Genomic DNA, 18,596 nt, shown 5'->3' on the forward strand with positions numbered 1-18,596 from the left:
TATATACAGAAGATCAGTTTAGCATACATTAAGTAAAGATTTCAACAGATCTTTTTTTTTTAAATCCTTGAAAACTTCCTATTCTTAATTGCAGTCACAGCCAATTTGGACACTAGACTTACCAATACCTTTGTGTCCAAATCTAGCCCAAATTGAAGAGCCCAAGGTGGTGCCAGAGATTTTGTAGGTATAACTTCATTGATACAGATATGATTACTGGAGCTGAATCCATCCAGGGTCACATTGACCTCTTTAAAAATCTATCTAAACCTACATAAACTTTAAACCAAAGCAACAGCCTTCAACTAATGGAGAATGAACTGATTCATAAAACATTTATCTTTTTATCTAAAAACCCCAGTTAATGGGGATATAGGTTCATTCAAGATCTTACAGCCATATCCCCTGCAGTAGCAAACTCAATTCTGTTTTATCTTTGTGTCCCCTTGAGGGCATATATTTTACAGTCTTAGATCTGTAGTTTGTTTGCCTTATCATCTCTTTAGATCTCTTTTATCTGCATTCTTTTGGAAGTAGCAGCAATATATCTTTAGCTGTTGTTCCCTAGGAGTTTATGAAGGCAAACTCATGCTTTTCACATGTCCTCAACCAAGATCTAAGTAATGTGAAATTCCATTATATTTCTATTCTTATAATGTGGATGAAAATTTGAGGCAGAGCTTATATTTCAGAAGATATGTATCACATTCTGAATTTGAAGTTTCTAACAATTTCAAGTACTTTTATGTCTATCTATCAGCAAATATAACCCTAACGCACATAGGTAACAAATATTACAAGTATAATAAACTAATTATTACATTTTACAAAAAAATTGCTGTTGCAAACTCATACTTTAAAATTGAGCAGTTTTCAAAACTCACATTTGTTGTCTAAGTTTCCAATGAAACACATTAACTTGAGTATGTCATTCAGTAACACAGGAAATTGAATTGTTACATACTTATTATCATAAAAATTCAAGTTTTACAAGTATAATTATACAGTAAAGCCCAAGGGAAGTTTATGGAGATAAGTTTGTTGTACTTTTCTTTTCCCAAGCTAATTAGTCAATCTATAAATTTATTTCTGACAGAAGAAAAGGTCTATTATTAATGCAGAATTTAAAATATAATTGGTTTAATTATATTAGGTTGAAATATTCTCATCAGGAAACAGTCTATTTCTGATTCATCTAAAATTTCTCTGTTCTAGGTGATATAGCTCTTAGATTTATAAGTAGACTAACCAATGGAAGCTCTCCACAGAATTATACCACTTCCTGGGTTAGACCTTTCTTATTAGAAATAAGAAATATGACAAATCTGCTATGTCATCATATAAAAGGAACAATATTATCTTAGCAAAAGATATAAATATTTAACATTTTGAAAATGATAGTAATGCCTACAGCACCCAGGGTACTCTTCTCATCCTAGGAACTAAGTTTCCCTTAATATGAAGGTACAACCATTACCTCTTGAACAAGTGTGAAGCTATATGCTTAGAGCCAATTAGAGCTTCAGCTGGGTGTTTTCATAAATCAAGTTGACAGTCTCAGAACTGTGTTCACACGAAATTTAAAAAGAATTAGTCCTTCCCCTATGGATCCTCCTATCATTGTCATCTTTAAGTCTGTATGAAACAGCTCAGTCAAGGCATCCTGATAAAGGTAGCACAGTATTTACACATCATTTTAATTAGTATAGTTCAAAGGGCTGTGCAAACATTACCTAATTAAACTTCATAATAATTCAGTGAAGCAAGAGAAGGTTTACCCATTATCCTCATTCACAGAAGAGAGATTTTGAGGTGCTGAGAGGCTAAATGATTTCTTAGTTTCACAATGATGAGTCACAGATGAGTCTGGGAACAAAACCAGAACTCCACTTCAGATATAAAAGTGGCACCACAGAAATGCTTATTCAGGTGGATTGCTACGTTAGCTGAAAGCTATCCTATTATATAATAACAGAAGTAATTACAATGAGGTTAGTATGAATGTATAAATTTCTTTTTAGATTAGAAAAACTTTTTTCAGCAATATTTGCTTTGGAAACAGACATATGTTGTTTCAACTCACCCTAAATAATTTAGTAGTAAGAATTTCTTCTTCCAAGGGTCATCCTCATGTTATTTCTAGTAGTCCTCAAAACTATGAGAGTCTTCATAAAGTTCATGGAAAATGTTATTATGAAATAACTATACATAGAATTTTTAAAGCTACATAAATAATAAAAAATAAATTTATAATAATAACATAAATTTACTCTTTATTTCCATTGATCACAGAGAATATCTTAGTTTTTTCCTACTCACTTCTCTGATTTCTATTATATATGGATATGATACCTTTTATGAGAGCAATGTTCTTGTCTAACACAATACCTGAATTCTCTCAAAGCTTCTTCTCCTCGGGGTTCCAGCACAGTGCTAGGTTCTTATGGCTGTAAGGGCCAGCAGGGTCCTACTCTGTGCCATGCTTGATCACCAGAAGCTACAGAACTCTTGTATTTAGAATTTCACAGATCACTCTAGAGTAGTTACATCAGTTTCTACCCTGAACCATTCTTCTGAAATGTCAAAGGAATTGTGGCATCCAGATGTATGCAAGACATATTTTACCAATGGCCATTTTATGCACAGAATATTAAAGTCAAATTGAATGGATTTAAAGCACTTTTAACTCTTTCTTGAAAACAAAACTGGTTACCAAGATCAGTAAATGAAACGATCAAAAAGGAAAGACTCACTGGGTAGAAACAGAAGGGGTTAGGGTAGCTCTCAACGTGCAAGAAGTCCCTTAGGTTTTTGAGAGTCCATGTAGAAAACTAATATCTCTATTTTAAAGGTATAGCTCCTGAAAGCCAGATAGTATACATAATATATTCAAATGAGGCCTGATGCTTAGGAAACAGTAACTATTTTTTTATAATCTCAAGTATTCCTTTCATATGTAGTCCTGAATCTTTCCTTTGCCCTGCCTCCTTCAACATTTCAAGCAGAAGTTATAGCTTTCTGTGCCATTGATTCAGAAAACAGATACTGACCAAAAAGAGAAGAATGAACTTATATCCTAGCTCTGGGATTTCAAAAGCCTGGCATTTTAGAAGTACAGAAAGACTCAACCTAGAAAACAGAAGGAATAAAGTAAGAAAAATCAGAGGAGAGTTGGAGAAGCAGTGAGAGCTTCAAATGCCAGAGGTTCCCAGGGAAATTTTTTTTTTAAAGATTTTATTTATTTATTTGAGAGGTAGAGTTACAAGTGAGACGGAGAGATAGAGAAAAAAGTCTTCCTTCCTTCCTTTTTTTTTTTTTTTTTTTTTGACAGGAAGCGTGGAAAATGAGAGAGAGAGAAAGAGAGAAAGGTCTTCCTTTTCCGTTGGTTCACCCCCAATGGCTGCTGCGGCCCAAGGACCTGGGCCATCCTCCACTGCCTTCCCAGGCCACAGCAGAGAGCTGGACTGGAAGAGGAGCAACCGGGACAGCATCTGGAGCCCCGACTGGGACTAGAACCCGGGGTGCCAGCGCCGCAGGCGGAAGATTAGCCTATTGGGCCACGGCACTGGCGAGAAAAAAGTCTTCCTTTCATTGGTTCACTCCCCAAACGGCCACAATGGTCACAATGGTTGGAGCTGCGCCCATCCGAAGTCTGAAGCCAGGTACTTCTTTCCAGTCTCCCATGCAAGTGCAGGGGCCCAAGGACTTGGGCCATCTTCTACTGCTTTCCCAGGCCACAGCAGAGAGCTAGATTGGAAGAGCAGCAGCTGGGACTGGAACCAGTGCCCACATGGGATGTCAGTGCCTCAGGTGGAGGATTAGGCAGATACCCTAGATAGTAACAGAGTTTCCTGTATGCCCAAAAGTGACTGGAATTTGTGGAGAGATTAAAGCAATTCATTGCAAGAGGCCCAGGTAGACAGAAATGAGGGGCTCTTTTGAAGGTGAACACATAACTAGTTGGCCAAGAACCCAATGAATGATGGTTACTTCACTGGGTGAGAATTCAGAATCAAAACAGTGAGAACTAAATATCCCCACACTGTCTTGATACTTCCATGTAACCTGAGAGAGGACAAGAGTACAAATAGAGTAGCACACATTTGGGAGAGCTATTTTACATCTCACACGTCTAGATCAGAGCAGAGCTTCTATCAGACTTGCAGACTGATGAGTAAGCCATTTGGCTTATAAACATATGAATGAATCAATCTGAGATAAGCGGAGCCCAGTCCAGTGTGTCAATCCCCTGCCAAAACATGGATTTATAAGTTATAATAATAATGACTGTCATTTTAAACCACTGGGTTTGTCAATGTTGGTTCTACTGCAATAGCACCATGTAAAAATATACTTCTTAAAAGTGATTATAACTGAAACACTTAAAAGGCATTGGTAAGAAATTTATATGTACTCCATCAATTATATTACACATATGCAGTGAATTTATTTTCCATCACATCTCTAACATCTCTACACATAATAGTAAGAAAGGTTTCTTAATACTCCTTCATATCATGTACATCAGAACTTATTCATATTGTCATTTCCTTTTCCTTTCGGAAAAATTAAATAACATAGGAAAATACATGGAGAGGAATATAAACAATATAAAGTAGGTAAAGAGAGAAAAAGACATCTATCTGTTACCCCTACTCAAATTCAACCAATATTAAGTACTTTGACATATTTTTTCAAGTCTTTTTTCTAAGTTTATACAACTGAGGCATACATTCACTGTCATTTAAACTATCAGGGGCCGGTGCTGTGGCTCATTTGGTTAATCCTCTGCCTGTGACACTGGCATCCCATATGGGTGCCGGGTTCTAGTCCCGGTTGCTCCTCTTCTAGTCCAGCTCTCTGCTGTGGCCCGGGAAGGCAGTGGAGGATGGCCCAAGTGCTGGGGCCTCTGCACCCGCATGGGAGACCAGGAGAAAGCACCTGGCTCCTGGCTTTGGATCGGTGCACCACCAGCCATAGCGGCCATTTGGGGAGTGAACCAATGGAAGGAAGACTGTTCCCTCTGTCTCTCTCTCATTGTCTAACTCTGCCTGTCAAATAAATAAATAAAAAAAATAAACTATCAGAATTACATATAGATAAAGCACTGCTTCAACTTAATCCTCAATCTATTCCTCTTACCACATGGCTGTGTACTCTAATCTTTAATTTTCTCATTCTTTTATCTATATTATGTACACATGAAATATATATCAAACACTGAGATGTCTTTAGAGCATGGAGAAGGAATGAGGGAGAAGCACATCTTAGATCTGTTACTGGGAATGATCTTGCTACTGGGTTGGAGGTGAAAATACACAGGTATTCATGATTATGTTATTCTATTAATCATATATTCTGAAAACTTACCAAACTAACATAGAAATTCCACTGTTGTTTTTTATGATTTATTTATTTATTTATTTGAAATTCAGAGTTACACAGAGAGAGAAAGAGAGGCAGAGTGAGAGGTCTTCCATCTGCTGGTTCACTCTCCAATTGGCCTCAACAGCCAGAGTATTGCTGATCTGAAGCCAGAGCCAGGAGCTTCCTCTGGGTCTCCCATGCGGGTGCAGGAGCCCTAGGACTTGGGTCATCTTCCACTGCCTTCCTAGGCCACAGCAGAGAGTTAGACTGGAAGTGGAACAGCCAGGACTTGAACCAGCATCCACATAGAATGCCAGCACCGAAGGCAGCGGCTTTACCTGCTGTGCCACAGTGCTGGAATCAGAAGTGGAATTGGAGGGCCAACACTGTGGTGTAGCAGGTAAAGCCACTGCCTGCAGTGCTGGAATCCCATTTGGGCACCAATTCACGTCACTGATCCAGCTCTCTGCTATGGCCTGGGAAAGCAGTACAATATGGCTCAAGTCCTTGGGCCCCTGCATCCACATGGGAGACCCAGAAGAAACTCCTGGTCCCTGGCTTCTGATCAGTGCAGCTCTGGCCATTGTGGCCAATTAAGGAGTGAACCACTGGATGGAAGATCTCTCTTTCTCTCTGCCTCTCCTTCTCTCTCTGTATAACTCTTCATTTCACATAAATAAATAAATCCTAAAAAAAGAAAAGTGGAGTTGGGGGCTGGTGTTGTAGTGCAGCAGGGTAAGCTGCCATTTGCAGTGTTGGCATTCCATATCAGAGTGCTGGTTCAAGTCCTAGCTGCTGTGCTTCCATTCCAGCTTTCTGCTAATGTGCCTGGGAAGGTAGTGGAGGATGGCTCAATTGTTTGGGCCTCTGACATTCATGCAGGAGACCACTCTGGAGTTCCTGGCTCCTGGCTTCAACCTGCCCCAAACCTGGATGCTGTGGCCATTTGATGAGATAACAAGCAGATGGAAGATTTCTCCCTTTCCCTTTCCCTCTCTCTGTGTGTGTGCACAGACACACACATGTGTCTGTCTCTGTTTTTCCTTCTTTCCCTGCCTTTCCTACTAATAAATAAATATATCTTAAAAAGAAGTGAAGCCAGGTCTTAAACTTGTGTACTCCAGTATGAAATGTGGGTATCCCAAGTGACATTACTAAATGTCAGCCTCTGAGAAAATTAAGATTAAAATTTTTTTGTTTAATTTGTCAGCATGATAAATTACAAGGATTGATTTTCAAATGTTAGACTGATACTGGATTCCTGGGATAAATCATCTGATCATGGTGTGTTATCCTTTTAATATTTTACATTAAGTTTGGATTAAATTTTTCTTTTTCTTTTTAATGATTTACTTATTTATTTGAAAGTCAGAGCTACACAGAAAGAAGAGAGGCAGAGAGAAAGACAGAGGTCTTCCATCTGATGGTTCACTCCCCAATTGGCCGCAATGGCCGGAGCTGTGCTGATCAAAAGCCAGGAGCCAGGAGCTTCTTCCAGGTCTCCCATGTGGGTGCAGGGGCCCAAGGACTTAGGCCATGTTCTACTGCTTTCCCAGGCCACAGCAGAGAGCTGGATTGGAAGAGGAGCAGCTGGGATGCGAACTGGCGCCTAAATAGGATGCCAGCCCTTCAGGCCAGGGCATTAACCTGCTGCACCACAGCACCAGCCCTGTGAATTAAGTTTTTCAAACTACTTACTGAGGTGTACAGATCTAATGTAAACAATTTGATGAGTTTAGAGTAAGTATATGCTCATGAAATCATCTCCACAACCAATGCTACAAACAAACCCTTCTTCTAACAAATTTCTTGCTGCCATCTTTTTAATTTGGTTTTATTTTATTTTATTTATTTTCAGGGGATAGAACACTTAACATAATATCCATCCTCTTAGCAAATTTTTATCTAAGCAACACAGCAATGTTAGCTGGAGGCACTGTGCTATGCTGTAGATCTCTGGGACTTATCCATAAGGTATAACTGAAACTTTGTACCATTCAGTAGTGCCTACCCCATTTCCCCTCTCCTAGCCACTGGCAAACACCATTCTATGCTCTGCTTTTACAAATTTGATTATTTATTTTTAAAATAATTGTGCTTTTAGTTAAAATAACAATAAATTATCTTTTAAAAAGATATAAATATTAGGAAAAATTGTAAATATTTGCCAATGTAGTTTCCATTTTTATTCTATTCTATTGTATTCATTTGCATTGAACCAGAACATCATTCAACATGTTTTTATTGTAGTTCTTCTCATGATGAATGATTCTAGCTTTGGTACCTGACAAAACATCTTTATTTTACTTTCACTTTGAGAGGATGTTTTTCACTGGTATATAATTCTAGAGTGACCATAGTTGTTTTGATCTCTTATTTTTCTCTCCATCTTTAAAAATATTCTCCTATTGTATGCTCATTCGAATTGTAGTTAATGATAAATTTGTTGATATCCTTAATTTTTTCCTTCTGTGTGTGGCATATTTTTTCTAGGTGGCTCTAAGATTTTTCTCTGTTATAGGTTTTCATTAGATTAATTACAACATATCTTGGTGTAATTTTCTTTAGACTTCTTATCCTTGAGATTTAGTGAACTTCTTAAATCTATGGGCTTATATTTTTCCCAGTTTGAAATATATTTGGTATTATTTATTAAAATATTTTCCCTGTTTCCTTCTCTTTCTTGTTTCCTTAGAAGACTAGTCATACATATAACAAAGTGTCTGAGTGTGTCCCTATAGTTTGGTGATGTATTGTGCATTTTTAATTTTCTTCCTGTCTATGTACAGTTTTGGACTGTATTTATTGTTTTAAATTCACTAATATTTTCTTCTTCAAGTTGTAATCTGCCATTAACATCATCTTTTGTATTTTTCATCTCTGACATTGTAGTTTTCATTTCTAAATTTCATTTCATTTTTAAAAATATTTTCCTCATGTCTCAATTTAACTTTTTAGAATAAAGTTATAATTGTTTTGATAATCTCTGATAACCCTAACATTTGTGCCACTTCAGACTCAGCTGCAATTGATTAACTTGTCTTCATTTTGAGTGCATTTTCCTGCATATTTTTGTTTGAGTGCCAGACAATATGAATTTTACCTCATGGGCGCTAGTTATTTTATATTTCTATTACTACTCTTGAAATTTGTTCCATGAGGTCAACTTACTTAGTTTGGTTCTTATAATTGTAATACTTAACTAATCATGAGTGAAACAATGTTCATTCTAGGGAACAAATGATAAATGAACCAGAAATTTTTATATGAAATGTAGTACTCCAAGTAGCATCTTAAATGCTAGGCCAAATTCCAGGCCTGTGTTGTTTTTATTTTAGAAGTTTTTCACTTTTCATTAAATTTAAGCAGGAGCATTTTGAAACCCTTTTTGAATTATTACTTGAATTTCAGTTTTGAATTGTTCACTGCTAATGTATTAATTCAGTTTTGAATTGTTCACTGCTAATGTATTACTTCAGTTTTGAATTGTTCATTGCTAATGTATTAATCATTTAAAAACTGTGTTTCATGTGGGTTGCAGGGACCCAGCTGCAAGCCGCCACCTGCTGCCTCTAGGCATGCCTAAGCAAGAAGTAGAACTGGAAGCTGAGCCAAGACTCAAACCTAGGCTCTCCAAGGGGAGAAAGCATTTCAAGCCTCATCTTAAGCATATGACAATCATTTGTTCCTGCCATTAATTTTTCTAAATTAATCTTATATCCTGAAACATAACTAAACTCATTATATTGGTTTTAATCATTTTTAGTTGATTCTTTAAAAGATCACCTTTATAAGACTCAGAGAGCTCCCTCCTGAGCTAAGTTTGCTGAGTTTTTATCTAGGAAGAACATTGGATTTTGTTAAATGCTTTTTGTATATCTAATAAGATGATCATATGGTTACTGTCTTTTACTGATGTCATGGGGTGTTACATTAATTGATTGTGTATGTTAAAGCAATCCCACAGTACTAGGATAAATCCCACTTGAGCATGGTATGTAATTCTGTTTACTTCTAGCTGGATTTAATTTGCTAGTATTCTGTTGAAGATTTTGGGCCATATCTTTATAGCTGCTACCAGTATGTAGTGGATTTTTTTGGTTTGTTTTTGCCTTTACTTGTGATGTCTTTGGTTTCAGTATCACAGTACTACTGGCTTAATAGAATTATTAGGGAAGGGTTTCCACTTCTAATTTTGGAAGTTTCTGAAGTGATACGAAGTTGTCTTTAAACAAATTTGGTGGAATTCATCACTGAAGTCATTGTGCTGCAGTTTCTCTTTATGGGGGAAGCTTTTCAATGACTAATCCAATCTTGTTATTTGCTATAAATTTACTCAGATTTTCTATTTCTTCTTGACTCAATTACAATAATTTGCTTCTTTCTAGAAACTGTTCTTTATAGTTGTTCATATCATTCCCTTATAATTCATTGTATTTCTGTAAGGTCAGTAGTGATGTCCTCTCTTTAATTACTGATTTTAGTAATTTGATATTTCTCTTTTTTCATGATCAGTCTAGGTAAATTTTTATTTTTACTTTTCAAAGAAACCAATATTTGGTTTCATCTATAACCTAATTGCTTTTTTATTTTATATTACATTAATCTCTGCTGTGTAATCTTTATTATTTCCTCCATTTTCCTTGTTTTAGGCATATCTCATGTTTCTGTTTGTAATGTTTCAGGTTGGAAGTGTAAGCTATTGATTAGGTATTTTCTTCTTTTTAATAAAGGCAATTGAAGGTATAAATATCCATCTAAACACTGTTATAACTGTATTCAAAAGGTCTGTTCTTTTTTCATTTTCATTCAACTTAAAATATTTGCTACTTTCCAATGTTTGTCCTTCCTTCCTTCCTTCCTTCCTTCCTTCCTTCCTTCCTTCCTTCCTTCCTTCCTTCCTCCCTCCCTCCCTCCCTCCCTTCCTTCCTTCCTTTCTTTCTTTCTTTCTTTCAGGTTGGCAGCTTTATTGAACTTTCCTACAAAATACATTTTATCTTATCTCTGACTTAGGAAATGCAGGGTATCTTCCTGTCAGATTAAAAAGTGAAGAAACACAATTGGACAGTAATAAGAGAGTTCTGAGCCCCAGATTTTCATATACAGATCACTGTGCTGCAGTCCAAAGCCTAGTGTTTTTAATAGAAGCTACAGATTTTTAGTACCAGGACCAAAGAAAGACAGGACAGTTCCATGATCTATAGAATCCAAGGGCAAGGCTCAAGGTTATAACCATTTCTTGGTGACATTGAGATGATCGAGCTGGTTTATGGGGGGGGTGGGTAACTTGGAAGTGCAGGCTGCCTTCAAGGTCTTGAAGGCCTCAGCGCAGCATGCTGAGGCAAAGCCGTACCCCTGTAGTGCATGCTCAGCCAGGAGGGGTTCCCAGCCTCCATCTCCAGGCAATGGATCATTTTCTGTTTTGCAGAGACTGCCCACAGTGCTTCCCACTCCACTGCCTGCCCTGTGAGGAACATGGCACCTCCTGCGTTCTTCAGAATTCTGTGTCCTTCAGCCTCAGTCCTTGTTTTTTTTGTTCAAATTATTAAGTGTATATTGTTGAATTTCCTTACTTTTACAAATTTCCCAAATTTCTTTTATTATTGCTTTCTAAGTTAATTCTATTATGATTAGAGAATATGCTTAGTATGATCTCAATCTTTTAAAATTTATTTAGGCTTTTTGTGTTGCCCAGTATGTAGCTGATCCTATAGAATTTTCCATGCATGTTTGGGAAGAGTGTATACTATCATTGTATAATAGAGTGTTCTAAAAATGGCCTTTTGTTGTAGTTAGTGTTGTTCAAATCTACTATATTCTTGTTGATCTTTCTCTTAGTTGTATCCATTATTAAGAGCTCCAAATATTATTACGGGTTGTACATTTTACCACAATTTTGTTTTGAACTTGTGGTTTTTGGAGGGTTTTTTTTGTTCATAAATGATTATAACTTTTATATCTTCCAGATGAACTACTCCTTTAGGAATATAAAATGTCCCTTTTTATCACCAGTAACTTCTAAAAAATTTTAAATCATATTTTTTCTACTGGTATAACCAGTTCTATTTTTTCACAGTTGCTGCTTACATGATGAATCCTTTTTACGTTTTTACTTTTTAACACATTTGTGTATATTTGCATCTGAAGTGTTTCTCCTGGAGATGACAGACAGTAGACTTATTGTTTTACATGTAAGTCTGACAATCTATACTTTTTAACTGAATTGTTTAATCAATTCATATGTAGTGTTATATTGATAATGTTGAATTTATGTCTATTTTACACTGTGTTTTGTGTGTTTTCTTCCTCTGTTCCTTCTTTACTGATTTATTTTACTTTTTGAGCATAGGTATTTAAATTCTTTAATTATTTTTCCCTTTACTTTTGAGTTAATTACTTAGTGGCTGCTCTAGGGCTAGTAGTATCAATATTAACTCATTAGGATTGATTTCAGGGGCCATCACCTGCAAAGCTGGCATCCCACAGCAGCACCAGTTCAAGACCTGGTTGGTCCACTTCTGATCAAGCTACCTGCTAATGCATGTGGGAAAGCAGCAGAAAATGGCCCATGTACTTGAGCCACTGCACCTATGTGGGAAACCAAGAAGAAATTCCTGGCTACTGACTTCGGCCTGCATAGCCCCTGAATTGTAGCCATTTGGGGAGTGAACCAGGGGATGGAAGATTCTCTCTCTCTCTGTAACTCTGCCTTTCAAACAAACAAAAATAAATCCTAAAAAAAAGAACTAATTTCAGCTTTATATTAATTACAACGACATATACAAATGTTGGCCCTATGTAGCACTACTTCCTCCTCCCTTTTTGTTACATTAATGTTAATACACATTATTTCTTTATTATGTAAATCTGACACTATAATGTCATAAATTTAACATAATTTATATCTTTTAGAATATCTGGGAGAAGAGATGAGAACAATTTTTATCATATTTTGTTTTTACTTATTGGTTCCTGTGAGTTCAACTTACCTTCTGGTGTCACTTCTTTACCACATTATAGCATTTCACCCACTGCCTCCTTTGTGTATTTTTATATATTACATTTCTATAGTTACATGCCCCCAAAATAATTATATATTTTATATGTAATTTTATTTGAAGAAAAAAAGAAAGAAATACACCATTATGTTTTAAACTTACATAATTACCTTTGTTAGTGCTCTTTGTGTTTTGTGCATGTATATTTTAATTACTGTCTGTGTTTATGCACTTTCACCAAGAAGTTTCTTTCAGGTTACATAGGGCAGGGCTGCTCATAATTCATGTCTTTAGTTTTTGTTATATGGAAATGCTTTTTTATTAAACATTCATTTTTGAGAGATAATTGTAGGAGATACAATTCTGACTTGACAGATTTTATTTAAGCACTGTGAAAATACCAACTCATTGTCTTTTCTTTTTAAGATTTTACTTATTTATTTGAGAGGTAGAGTTACCAATAGTGAGAGGGAGAGACAAAAAGGTCTTCCTTCTGCTAGTTCACTCCCAAAATGGTTGCAACAGCCAGCGATGTACTGATCCAAAGCCAAGAGCCAGGAGCTTCTTCCAGGCCTCGCATGCAGGTGCAGGGGTCCAAGCACCTGGGCCATCTTCTACTGCTTTCCCAGTCCATAACAGAGAGCTGGATTGGAAGAGAAGCAGCTGGGACTAGAACCAGTGCCCATATGGCATGCTGGTGCCACAGGCAAAGGATTAACCTACTGTGCCACAGCACTGGCCCCAACTTCTTGTCTTTTAACCTCTATTTTTCTATGAGAAATCAGCTGTCAATACCATCACAGTTCCATTGTATTTGACAAGTCATTTTTCTTGTCAGATGGTATAATCTTTACCAATTTTTTCAGGTTCACTGACTCCTATAATAGCTCAAATCTACTGTTGAGTCCTTTTAATAAATTTTTTCATTTTAATTATTTTACTTTTAAAATTCACAATTTCTATTTGGTTCTCCATAATAATTTATATCTTTGTTGATATAGTATATTTGATTACATTAATATTACTTCCTTTACTTGTGTAAGCAGAGTTTTCTTTCCAATTAAAGTAGCTGCTTTGATGTCTTTGTTTACTAAGTTTCATGTGTAAGCCCTCTGACAGGCATTTGTTGCTTGAATAGTTCCTTATTTTATGAATCTCATGCATTTCTTTTTCTTTGCATATTTCAATTTGTTAATGAAAACTGAACATATTAGACAATTTAGCAATTGTGGATACTGATCCACATCCATGGGATTCTTGTTTACTTGTTTGTTTGTTTAGTGACAGGGATGCATTATTCCAGTGAAATCTATTTTTCCTATAGTGCGAAGTTTCTGATGTCCTTCCTAAGAGGGAACAGCCTTGGCCATACTTGCAGTCAACATGGAATAATAATAGTTCTGGGAGAGTTCTCCTTAACTATTTTTTGCTGATCTCTTTTGTAAGTTTCTAGCCTATCTGCTTCTATTGGTATCACCCCCAGATTTTAGGTTTCTCTAATTGTCAATTGATCACTCTAGTTTTTCTTATAATTCATTGGGGGAATGTATAGTTATTTATTTATTTATTTACTTATTTATTTATTTATTTTATTTTTGACAGGCAGAGTGGACAGTGAGAGAGAGAGAGACAGAGAGAAAGGTCTTCCTTTTGCTGTTGGTTCACCCTCCAATGGCCGCCGCGGCCGGCACGCTGTGGCTGGCGCACCGCAATGATCGGAAGGCAGGAGCCAGGTGCTTCTCCTAGTCTCCCATGCGGGTGCAGGGCCCAAGGACTTGGGCCATCCTCCACTGCACTCCCGGGCCATAGCAGAGGGCTGGCCTGGAAGAGGGGCAACCAGGAATGTATAGTTTTAATCTCTCATTCAATTAGATTTAAATCTTTTTGCCAAGGTACTCTGTGGTAGAAGCCTTTTATTCCAACACCAAGAGGGTTTTCATAGCTTTGAAATGATTTTAATAAAAATATTTTCAAGCAATTATTGTTGTTTTACTGGTGAGTAGGCTAAACGTTTATTACACCATATTCTAGAAGTTTCTTCCTGTCCATAGATTTTAACTTAATAAGGATATTACACGATATTTATGTTCATATTATGTCCACAAAATGAACTTCATTTTCAACGATGAATTTTAAATCACTTTCTATAATACACATAGTATCAGATACATCATAGTTTATAGCATAAATTGTAAAAAGGCTACGTAGATTTCATGAAAAATATACATATATAATGTATGTGTATATATACACCCACAATTCAATTAAATGTATATATAATTTTCTTAATCTGTTCAGCTATTGATGGGTGCTTAGGTCAATTCCATAACCTGGCTATTGCTAATCATGCCGCAATAAGCATGGGAAGGCAAATAGCTCTTCAAAATCTTGATTTCAATTTCTTTGGCTATATACCAAGAAGTTGATTGCTGTATCATATGGTGGTTCTGTTTTTAAGTTTTTGAGGGAGTCTATACTGTTTTCAGTGATGGCATTGCCAATTTGCCTTCACACCAACAGTGCTGAAGGGTCCTCTGTTCTCCACACCCTTGCTAATACTTGTGATTTTTGGTATATTTTTCATAATAGACATCTTAACAGATATGATGGTATATCTTTTTTTCTTAATCAATTTTCAAGTTAATGTGATATGGATAAAAGAAGAACAGAGCCCAAGTAATTCATAAATACAATTCTAAAAATATGATACTTTCCTTCCTCCCTCTCTACTTTCCTCTTTCTCTTCCTTCTTTATTCTCTCTCCTTCCCTCTTTCTTTCCTTCCTCCTTTTCTTTTCTTCTTCTGTTTTTTTCTTATTTTTCTTTATCTTTCCTTCTTCCTTTCCTTTTATTTCTTCTTTTGTTTCTTTCCTTAATTTTTGAGATAACATTTTAAATTTACATTATAGTAGAAGGTTTCATGCTCCACTAAATAAAACATTCAGTAAGTGAAAAATAAAAATGCTTTATTGTGGTTTTCATTCTCATTTCCTTGATTATTAGGGATGTTGTGTGTTTTTTCATGAACCTGTTGCCCATTTGTATCCCCTATTGAGAAATGTCTATTCAGGTCCTTTGCCCACATTTTAATTACATTATTTGTTTTCTTCCTATGGACTTTTTAAAGTTCCTTATTTATTCTAGATATTAACATTTTATCAATTGCATGTTTTGTAAATATTTTCTCTCAGTCTGTGGATTCTATCTTCACTTTAACACTTCCTTATCTAGTCTGATGCAATATCATTATTTACTATTGCTTTTTTGCTTGTGATATGAGATCCTATTAAAAAGTTTTTGTCCAAATCAATGCTTAGAAGTTGTTCTACTAAGTTTTTTTTTTTTCTGGAAGTTTACAATTTCAGTCTTATATTCAGCACTTTAATCCATTTTATTTTTAATAAATATGATGTAATATGAGTCTAATTTCAATTTTATGCATGTGGATAAACACAATTTATTAAAGAGACTATCATTTATCCCATCATATGGTTTTTTCTTTTTTGTCAAAAATCTATTGAATGTGTGTAGATTTATTTCAGGAATATCTGTTCTGTTCCCCTCAAATATATGTCCTCTTTCATGCTTTCAACAAATTATTTTTATTAACCTGACTTCATAATTTATTTGAAATCAGTTATTGTAATATTTCCAGCTTTGTTCTTCTTGCTCAAAATTATGTTGACTGCTCAGGGTCATTCATGGCTCCATATGATTTTTGTAATTGTTTATTCTGTTTGCAAAACTGACCACTGGAATTTTAATAGAAATTGCATTGAATCTGTAGATTGCTTTGGGTATTACAGACATTTATCAATATGAATTCTTACAATCCATGAATTACAGATATCTTTCCATTTATATGTGTCTTCAGTGTTTTATAATTTTCAGTATACTGATATTTCAGCACCTTGGTTAAATTTATTTTGTTAAATGGGATTTTTTTTTTAATTTCTTTTTCAGATAGATCTTTGTCAGTATACAGAAACACAACATTGTCTTTTGTATTTTGTGGTATTCTATAACCTTACTATATTGATTTATCAGTTTAGAAAGTTGTTTGATGAAGTCTCTAGTGTTTCCCATATCATCACGTCATCTGATCATGGCAACTAAAAGCAGAGATATTTTCTCTTTACCCTTTCAGTTTAGATAAGTTTTTTTTTTTTTTTTTTTTTTCCTGGCCTAACTGTCACGGCTAGGACCTTCAGTACTCTTTTGAACAGAAATAATGAAATTTAGTATTCTTATCTTAATTACTATCTTAGTGGAAAAGCTTTCAAGTTTTCACCATTGAGCATGCTGAGGGGTTGTAGTATATGAATTTTATTATATTGAGGTAGATTACTTCTACAATTTGTTTACATGCTTTATTATGAAAAGATTAAATTATGTCAAAATCTTCTGCATCCATTGTGATGATTGTGGTTTTTATCCTTCATTCCATGAATGTGGTAAATTACATTAACTGATTTATATTGAGCCATGAATCCCAGGTACAAATTCCATTTGTTCAACATGTATCACCCTTTTTTAAAGAAAGGATTTATTTATCTGAAAGCTAAACAACACACAGAGAAAGAGGCAGAGACAGACTTCCCAAGTGCCCTCAATAGCCAGGGCTCAACCAGGAAGATTCCATAACCCACTGGGTTGTCCTGTGTGGATGGCAGTGACCCAAATACTCAAGCCATCATATGTTCCTTCCTAGGAATTTTTTTTTTTTTTGACAGGCAGAGTGGACAGTGAGAGAGAGAGACAGAGAGAGAAAGGTCTTCCTTTGCCGTTGGTTCACCCTCCAATGGCCGCCGCTGCAGCCGGCGTACCGCGCTGATCCGATGGCAGGAGCCAGGAGCCAGGTGCTTTTCCTGGTCTCCCATGGGGTGCAGGGCCCAAGCACCTGGGCCATCCTCCACTGCACTCCCTGGCCATAGCAGAGAGCTGGCCTAGAAGAGGGGCAACCGGGACAGAATCCGGCGCCCCGACCGGGACTAGAACCTGGTGTGCCGGCGCCGCAAGGTGGAGGATTAGCCTATTGAGCCACGGCGCCGGCCCCTTCCTAGGAATTTTAGCAGACAGCTGGATTGGGAGAGGTGTAGCCAGGACTTGAACATGCACTGGGATATTGGATGCTGGTGACTCAAGTGCTATAGTTTAACTGGCTGCATCACAACACCAGCCTATACAATCCTTTTAATATGTTAGTTGAACTTGGTTTGATTGTACTTTTATGTTGAGGGTTTGGCACCAAGTTCATCATGGATATTGGTCTGCACTTTTTTTTTTTTTTTTTTTTTTTTGGTAGTGTCCTCATTTGGCTTAGGTATCAGAGCAATGCTGTCTTTCCTTCTTTGCAAAATGAGTTCAGAAGTACTTTCCTCTTCAACTTTTAGGAAGACTATGGGAATTATAAACACCAGTTATTCTTCAAATGATTGTCGGAATTCACCAGTGAAGTCATTAGGTCCTTGACTTTTTTGTGTGAGATTTTTGATTACTGACTGAATCCTCTTACTCATTGTTCTGCTCAGATTTTCTATTTCTTCATGATTCACTCTTAGTAGGTTCCATGTTTCTAGGAATTTATCCATTTCTCCTAGGTTATCCAATTTGTTGGTATATAATTACTCATCATATTTCTATGGCATCAGTTCTAACATCTGCTTTTTCATCTATGCTTTCAAGTCTCCTCTTTTTCTTAGTCTAGCTAAAGATTTCTTGATTTTGCTTATCTTTTCAAAAACCAACTCCTAGTTTAATTAATTTTTCCTCTATTATTGTTATTTCTCTAGTTCATTTATTTCTGCTATAAGCTTTGTTATTTCCTTTCTTCTGCTAACTCTTGGTTTTAGTGTGATCATTTTTCTAGTTTCTTGATATATAAAGTCTTACTGTATATTAGCAAACTTTCTTTTTTCTCAATGTAGATCTGTAGGAAAATTAACATTGGTAACTGGTGGAGACCAAATTTTGAACCTCCTCAGTATCCATATATTCCTGCACATATTACAAAGCCTAAGGAACATAAGAAGTTGTTTCTGGTTCAACTTCAAGAGAAAGCCTTGTTTGCAGTCCCTAAAAATTACAAGCTGGTAGCTGCACCATTGTTTGAATTGTATGACAATGCACCAGGATATGGACCCATCATTTCTAGTCTCCCTCAGCTGTTGAGCAGGTTCAATTTTATATACAACTGAATTACGCACAGTGGAAAAGTAAAAGAAGCCGTCTC

The 18,596-nt window shown here is 36.1% G+C and overlaps 1 protein-coding gene across 6 annotated transcripts in view; it reads right to left on the reverse strand.

Moving 5' to 3' along the window:
- MTHFD2L (methylenetetrahydrofolate dehydrogenase (NADP+ dependent) 2 like) overlaps positions 1 to 18,596 on the reverse strand; it is a 151,372-nt gene that overhangs the window by 39,747 nt on the left and 93,029 nt on the right. Inside the window, exon 7 of one of the 6 annotated variants that reach the window (XM_051819693.2) lies at positions 1,734 to 1,866. The exons of the other annotated variants lie outside the window; for them this stretch is intronic. Within the exon in view, the coding sequence (XP_051675653.2) occupies positions 1,775 to 1,866 (92 nt within the window). The 3' untranslated portion in view covers positions 1,734 to 1,774. The remainder of the gene's footprint in view (positions 1 to 1,733; positions 1,867 to 18,596) is intronic. 6 annotated transcript variants of the gene reach the window in all.

Source organism: Oryctolagus cuniculus, chromosome 8, assembly GCF_964237555.1.
Source record: "Oryctolagus cuniculus chromosome 8, mOryCun1.1, whole genome shotgun sequence".
In the NCBI taxonomy this organism is placed as follows: Eukaryota; Metazoa; Chordata; class Mammalia; order Lagomorpha; family Leporidae; genus Oryctolagus; species Oryctolagus cuniculus.